At 42.4% G+C, this 8,307-nt stretch overlaps 1 protein-coding gene across 1 annotated transcript in view; it reads left to right on the forward strand.

Annotated features, from left to right (window-relative positions):
• The window catches only part of si:cabz01090165.1 (uncharacterized protein LOC100333421 homolog), a gene marked incomplete in the record, with an annotated part of 351,393 nt that overhangs the window by 329,010 nt on the left and 14,076 nt on the right, over nt 1-8,307 (forward strand). Inside the window, 1 exon segment of the mRNA XM_065960260.1 lies at nt 8,107-8,290. Within this exon segment, the coding sequence (XP_065816332.1) occupies nt 8,107-8,290 (184 nt within the window).

The following is an 8,307-nucleotide window of genomic DNA, read 5'->3' on the forward strand; positions in this document are numbered from 1 at the left end:
CTTTTCACGAGCAGAAAGAGGCAACACTTGAGGTCACGCTCCTCTCTCTATATGTGACGTTTAATATATTTCATGTCATTATGAGATGTGCATTATTCAAAAGCTTAAATGAAACAGTGCACACCACCATGCTGACATACTTAAACTGCAATTATCCCCGTTCTTTGGCTGGTTTTCATTATGCAGGATTCTTAACTGGTTCCGCGCCCGAGGCAAGGGTAAAGTAGAATATGAAGTGTTAAATAAAGAATAACCTTCACTGGCTGTTTGCCACTGAAGCTGTTCTTTTTCATCATAACTCAGCCGGCTTTTCAAACACTACACAAAGACTTCTGGATTGTCTGTTTGCTGCAAAAAAAAAGGTAGAAATAGGTAGAAGATTATATAAAAGTCATGCCCTAAAACTCTGTATCACTCAAATCATTTACTGGGGATTACTCTTGCATTCATTATTAAAAAGAAGGTGAGGGGGTGGTCAGTTTTTATGGTCATTTATACGATAATTTTGTTTCCTTTTTTAACCTGAGTTATTTCAAATCACAGAACATCCCAATACTGTTTCAGATGAAGAAGAAAAACATCAACAAGTCGGTAAAAATCTGTGCAGCTCATGCAAAGATGAAACACTCCTTCCTCCAAAAAACAGCATTTCCCACAATGCATCTCTGGTGCATTTAAAAAAAATGTATTGGATGTGACAGCTGAAGAGAGACAGGAAGTATTGAGAGGAGAGAGCGGGGGATGACAATGACATGCAGCAAAAAGCCGACGTTGGACTTGAACCCACTTTGTCGCTGCATTGAAGACTGTAGCCTCCGTACATGGGGAACGCGACGTAACCGCTAGACTATCCGGCACCCCGTCTCTGGTGCATTTAGCTTCAGACCGTCTCTCGCTGATCTAATCTTTCCACCTTTTTCAACGTCAATCAGTGTCCTCGCTCCGCTAGTCATCACAAGTCCACAAAGCCAGAGTATAGATGACCCTGATGACATCATGATGACATCATCAGACATGACAAAAGGATGTTAAATATATAAAAAACCTGTAGAATAACTAATCAGATTTTCTGAACACAAGTGCAGAATCTGACTTGTATATTTTAATAACCACGATGCTTCAATTGAGGAGTGATGTGACCTTTGAATGTGTGAATTTTGCACAAATACTCGTTTTAAAGATGCATGCTGAATGATGATGATCTGTGTGAGAAAACAGGCTGAACAGAAAGCCCAACTTGTACACAGATTCCTCGAGCTACAGCGTGAGCTAAAGTGCAGTGTGTCCTAAATATTGTTGTAATAAACCTTTATTCTAACATGGCAGAGAAGAGGAACTACAGAGGTGCATAGAGAGTGAAAGGATGACCCTGATGAAGGCCACAAGCCGAGACATGTCGGTCTAATTAAAGTTAGAAAAATTCATCTTCAAACGTCGAGCGTTGCTGGAGCTTGTTGACCTCTCCGACGAAGATTAAGACATCTCTTTTTTCAAGGAGCCCGAGCAAAAGTTGTTTTAAAACAATGTGCCAGCTACCATAAAAAAGTGCATAAAATCACTTCTCCTCAAAGAGGTGCACGTCGAGGAAGTTTGTTAATTCTTCACTCGATCATCCACCCACGAGGTTGATACAAAGAAAATCCCATAAATGTTGATCGACTTCAGTCTGTGGAATGAGCCGGCCTTTAATTGGGACAGGCGTCGATACGAGACGGGGCCTTTAAATCTTTTTCAAACAAAACTCCATCACAGCGAAGATGGGAAAGACTTTAATACTTTAGATTTCACTGAGTACAAAATGTAGACATCAATAAAGAAATTACAAATCACTTATTTGATCTTGATTTGTGTGTCTGCCAACCTGCTGCACTGTGTGTGAGAGAGAGAGAGAGAGAGAGAGAGAGAGAGAGAGAGAGAGAGAGACAGAGAGAGAGAGAGAGAGAGACAGAGAGAGAGAGAGAGAGACACTCTCTTGTTCATATTTTTTATTTTATATTTATCAGAACGTGCAGCAACACCAGGCTAGTAAAAAGGGAGCAGGTCTTAAATTAGAGATGGGCTTTCATATGAAGTGCTATAGTATGATTTAAAAAAAGACTCAGTTGGAACGGGAGCGGATGAACTGAGGAAACTCTGTGAGGGATTTGTGATGAGGACACACAGGAGGCGGGATTAAAATGTTAAAATAAACACTATAAATAAGATCATTAAAGAGTGTTAAGGAAGCATTGACAAACTGCCTTCAGACACTTTATTACAGAGTTTTATTGTTCACAGCAAATCTGTAAAATAATATAAAATATTAAGACGGGTTAATGTATCATTCTGTACAGTTAAAGAGAGCTAACGCCTCTGACCTCTGACCTCTGAGCCACACAGGAAACAGAACCTTCAAGCTTCCTTCATAAAGTTTTCTGTCCAAGCTTCAGGCTGAGACGCGACCTACCTTCAGCAACAGCAAGGCCACAGTTAATAACAGTACCTGCACATTGTGTGTGTGTGTGTGTGTGTGTGTGTGTGTGTGTGTGTGTGTGTGTGTGTGTGTGTGTGTGTGTGTGTGTGTGAGTGTGTGTGTGAGAGAGAGCCTTTTTTTCAGACACTCCTATCGCTCTATCTTTCTCTTTTTTACCCTTTCGCACACAGAAATACACACACACACACACACACACACACACACACACACACACACACACACACACACACACACACTCATAAAGATGCCCTGCGGGTCAGAATAGGCTTTATAATTCCATTCCTTGTCTCCTCAACTCCGCTCTTGTGTTGATAAATAGGCGCTACATTGCACCACCTGACGCCAGCATCAAATATAGGACACACACACACACACACACACACACACACACACACACACACACACACACACACACACACACACAGACCACAGAGCTTTTTCAGAGCTTTTTGTAAAATGTTGAAGTCTTAAATTTAAGAGTGAAGAATATTTAAGAATATTTAAGAATATTTAAGTTGGATGAACCTTAAGGAGATGATACAGCAACAGACATCAACACATTTAGGAGACACAGAGTAACATTATTACAGAGTGACTGCATAATGGCTCTTTTCAAAAATGAGCAAACATCCCCCATTGATTGTGAAGAAGTTGGTCATTTAGTCTTTTTTCCTTTTTACAATTTTTCAAAAGCTCCACAATCCCTTAAGTGTTAATAACATGTACAGCTTACTGTAATAGGACAGAGATAAGACTGAGTTTTATTCTTTTTCTTAAGGTGGTTTTAAAACAAGGGACCCGGATCCTCGGGGACTGGGCCCAAGTCCGCTCTTAAAGGCTTTATAAGCGCCCTTGAGCACCAGCATGAAACCAAAACAACTCGCGCTGCATTCTTGTGTTAGCATGCTAATGCTAGCGATCTTTATTATGCTGGTATCTTCACACTGCATGTAAATTTACCTGAAATGAGCGTGATCTAGAAACACAGTTAAGCAGTGAGTACAGTATGTTATTCTTCTTTTCTCTAGTCCCTCAATTAAACAACTTTTATACACGAGGGGAGGAGTCAGCCGGCCGTCCAGGCGATGTAAACAAAGTGAAGATAGGACTCTGAAAACTCTGAAAACATCACAGACAGTGGGACTCGGGTGTTACACCCATTGTAGACAGTCATGACTCACAGAGTTATTTTCAGAGGAGATACTTGATTTCTACATTTAAGTGTGAAAAATCACATATAAAGACTTTAAAGATGTGGTCACAAGCCCTAATCATGTGCACTTGTGTCCAGTCTGCAGGAGATGTGAACGCAACCGTGCTCAATCAAGCAAGTGGACGGCTATATCACATAATTCTACACGGCTCCTGTCGAGCCCGTTTCATCCTCTGAGCTGCACGGGTCCATGTGGACGCAGGAAGTAGATCATTGTTGGCGTCTCTTAAGTAACAAAAACATCCACAGTTAGCAGGACGGACTCGGTGTGTGAGTGGTTGCCATGGCTACTTATTTTTTGGCAGATTTGCAAACCAACCATGTGCATACCGCCCCCTGCTGTATCGGAGTGTGAACTCACACAAGTATACTCGGGTACAGAACAATGTTACTAAAGTGAGCGCAGACCAGCAGGGGGAGGGGGGAGCAATCGTTTGTAGTCCAAACACTTGTTTGTGCCCTTATGTCGGGCTGTTTTCCTGCATGTGTGTGTGTGTGTGTGTGTGTGTGTGTGTAACAGAGTGGATGAGTCGGTCCAGTGCTGGCAGTAATCTCAGAGTTTCAGAGGGTGGCCTAGTTCACAGCTCCCATGTTTCTGGGCTTTATTATCATCCCATCGATAACATCTCCTCTTGTCTCTGTGCAGCCCAGAACACTCCGTCTTTGTTCCCCCCCCCTCTCTGTTCTTTGTACACGCTGCTCTCTCGTCTCTCATCCATCACTATCTGTACTCAAATTAGTTAAAGGAATCACAGCCCGGGCTCTCCATTATCTTAAAGGGTGGCACGGTTAAAAATCGTCCTTTTTGCTGATTCCTCTGTCTGAACAGCCTCTTCATTGAACACTCTCCTGTCACGCTGCAGATTCGTTTCAGAGCAGGTAAAACGCCACCGCTCGCTGAAGAGGGAAACCACTCATGAGTACGGGGCTGCATTAACATATATTCTTCCCCTTCTGCACATGGTTATGGAATTATAATTAAACTATTCTCTAGTCCTCTTCACATCACCTAGCAACAAGATGCAACCATCGTTACACTTTCCACGCCAATCAAGAAATGTGTAAAGTTGTGAAGGTTGACGTTACAAAAATGCGCCTTCAAGGAGCAATCAGAGATTCTGGTTTATATAGAAAAGCTCAAATGTCTGGTGTTAGGGATTTGTGTTTCCAACCTCTGAGAAGTGTTGCTATGGCAGCTAATTAGGACAGAAAATGTTGAAAAAAACAGCAGGGCCCCTATTTAAGGTACAGTTTGTAATTCCACCACCAGGGGGCTCTCTTTCAAAAAACAATAACAAAAGATGAGGTAAAAGGCTGGCGGGGAATCATGGGAGTGATTCTCTCGGCTACTCCCGCCCCATCCCAGGTGAAAAAAACTCTGAGTTGACCGTAGTCATGACACCGAGTGAAACCGACCTGAAGAAGAGAATATGTTTACAGACGAGCTGATGTATCCGAGTATAATTTACATGATTTTATGACAGCAGCACATACTGTGACAGTACAGCAGCTTTCAGTAGCAAGCTCAGCACTTCCTTATGCAGCGGTCGAATGACGTAACAACTGGTGTTTCCACGGCAACGATTAACATGTTGTGTCTGTCATGGCATTACAAGCTCTAAAATTACAGATTTTTCTGGCTTGATAACTGTTGGAAATATTTGAGGTCATGTAAGAACTCAACAAAAAATATATAACAAAGGTTTAGTCCATTTTTTATCAATTTAGATATTTTAGTGTAAAAGTTCTACATTTCTTTTCTCCTCGTGTCTCTGCTGTGAACGTCTCATTTCTTGTTTCTGTTTTGTCTTTGTGTTTTTTCATTTTCCCCTCATTTCCCCCGCGTCCTCCACCGTGACATTTCCTTATTTTCACTCCCTCTCCATCCGTCTCTTTTCTGTCTCACCTTGTCTGCTCTTTCTCATCATGTCTGCTCTTCTCCTTCTTCATCTTTTTTTCTCTTCACATATTCTGTCTTTCCTCTATTTCCCGCCGCTGTCTTCCTCGCCTCTGTCTTTAATCTCTCTCATCCCTTGTACCCTTTGATTTCAGGTTTAAAATTGAAATTGCTACATCGCTCTTTCCCTCCCCTCTTTCCTCTCTTTCTGCGTCTGTCTTTCCTCCGTGGATATCTCTCCTCTTCAATTTTCTTCTTCAGCTTCAATCTTTTTGCATTATTGGAACAATCCTCTGCTCAGAACATTGTGTTTGATCTCCACGTCTGCTTCTCTGCATCACAACGAGACCCAAAGTCATTACAAAGGACGAAGCTGCAACACAAGTGTAAATGTATAATTTGCATGAGGAGGACAAACGGGTCATGAGGAGGTAGAGACGGACCGATACAGAAAGATGACGGAAGGGTCTTCACTCAAATGTTAGACTGAGACTGATAAAATACACCGACCTGACAAAATCTGATAAAAGAAGTAAAGATAAAAACAAAACTTCAAGCAGAGGAGATGAAAATAAAAGTTGCTGACACACTGAAATGTCAAAAAAACAAATTCCTAAGACGAGATCCTCTAAGTTAAAACTTTCATCTGATGCTGACAGCAGTAGAAACCCTCATTTCACTTTCTGCTGCTGTCTCTTTAAGGCCCCCCTTCCGTGTGCACACTCTCTTCTGATTGGCCAGCTCTCTGGAAGCAGAACGCTGCAGGGCTGCAGGGAGGCTGATCTCCAGAGCTGGAGAAGAGAGTCTATGTGAGAGGTTTCGCGCGGCTTACGTCGAGGCTTGAAGCCGTCTGGTGAAAATTCCTGGTTCCATATCGGGAAACTATGTTTTGATTTGAAGAACAAGCCGTTTAGCGCCCTCTGCAGTCTCATCCTGGGATTACTCCAACATAGTTTACCTCATGATCTGAGACTTAACCCTCGTTTAGTTTAGACATCCAGCATTGAAACACTGTATGTGAGTTTTAAAATGAGGATCAGCAGAATAGGTCGACTTTAAGTATCACCTAATGAAGGTCCAAACCGTGATGCTCTCCCAGATCCTAAAGAGCTGGTTTGTTTGCATGAACAAAACCTAACTGCAACCTTTCAAAACATGAACCAGGTGACGAATAATGATGCTCAACAAAACTTGTAAAATGTCAAATGTTTCTCATCAAGCTTTGTTTTGAATATCTGGAGTTTGCTTGATTATTTTCACCAACTTGACCTTTTGACTTAGTTGTCTAGTCAGCAATCCTGATTTTTAAAACCCCTCACAAGCAGATGGAACAAAAGGGGGATCTTCCTTGTTTGTCACATGTCACAGAGAGAGCCAGTGACCTAGAGGCTGTAGTGGAGGGTCGGGTCGGTCATTTCTCACCGGAAGGTCGGGGGTTCGATCCCCAGCTCCTGCAGCTACTTGTCTGATGTGTCCTTGGGCTTGACCCTTGACCCCGCTTCGTCTGCGGCTTATGCATGTGTATGAATGGGATTACACTTTACATAGCATCTACCTTCAGTGTGTGAATGTGCAGCTCGGACCTGTGGTGTCAAAGAAAGACTGGAGAAGCGCCATACAAGCTCAAGTCCATTAATCGTTTACCATTTGATGTGCTGCTACCTGACTGGATTATGTCTCTGCTGATTTTATCACTGCAGAGATTCTTCTCAGTTTAAGATTATGAGTTCTCTGCATTGGAATAACTTGTGTTTTTATAGCTTTTTGAAATGTATTTTCAGGCTGGAACCCCGACTTCAAACTGTGTTTTTTTTCCTTCATTTTAGCGCGCCCCAAGAGATAGTTTCATCTATATATGAGACATGTTGGCAAATCCTACAGAACCTTGTAGTATCTGCTGTTGCAGTACACAGTCCTGACTCTCATTGTAGCTAAAATGTTAAAAGCCAGAGCTCTGAGACCGCCCCAGATTGATTCCCTGTGACAGTGAAAACTTCTGGTACTTTCTATTAGTTCAGATAACAACACATAAAATAACCCATCTAGTGGCAAATGGTTTTTGTAAAATAAGTTTTTGTTATTCTAAATCGTATTGCTCGTGGAAGAAAATACTTTTGTCATTTTGTGGTGACTCAGAAAGAATTCAATATGTGCCTCCACAAATTCATTTCCTTCTTTTTGTCTGGCACAAAAAAAAAAAACTCACATCTAACCACTTTTATTGCCGGCCTCCTCTTCCCTCTTCCTCGAGAAATCTGTCAGAGTCTCAGTGAGATTTGAAATTGCTGCTGTCTGGCCCCGGAGTTGAAGCTCTGTCATTGCCTGTGATTAGTGTATCATTACTAACGGACATCCAAGAAAGTCTGGGACAGAAGGTGGTGGAATAATTAGACTAAGTGTTTTCTGCTTTCTTCCCTCTAACTTCTGCAGTGTTTGAGCATGAAGTTAGAGGAAGAATGTGCAGAAATGTTCTCCAGATAATCAAACACATTTTTTTTTGTCTCTGTCGTCCTCGTCGCGCAGGATGATCCCAGCCAACCACAAGTACTTCCTGCTGAGCGACCTGGCGTCGTCGCGGGACTACGAGTTGTGCGTCTTGGCCGTCTACGATGACGGCATCACCGCCCTGACCGGCACCAAGCTGGTGGGCTGCGTGTCATTCAGCACAGAGACGGAGTACGGACGCTGTCACTCTATACGAGACCAGGTGAGGGAGTCCCACCT

Source organism: Labrus bergylta, chromosome 11, assembly GCF_963930695.1.
Source record: "Labrus bergylta chromosome 11, fLabBer1.1, whole genome shotgun sequence".
Taxonomy (NCBI): Eukaryota; Metazoa; Chordata; class Actinopteri; order Labriformes; family Labridae; genus Labrus; species Labrus bergylta.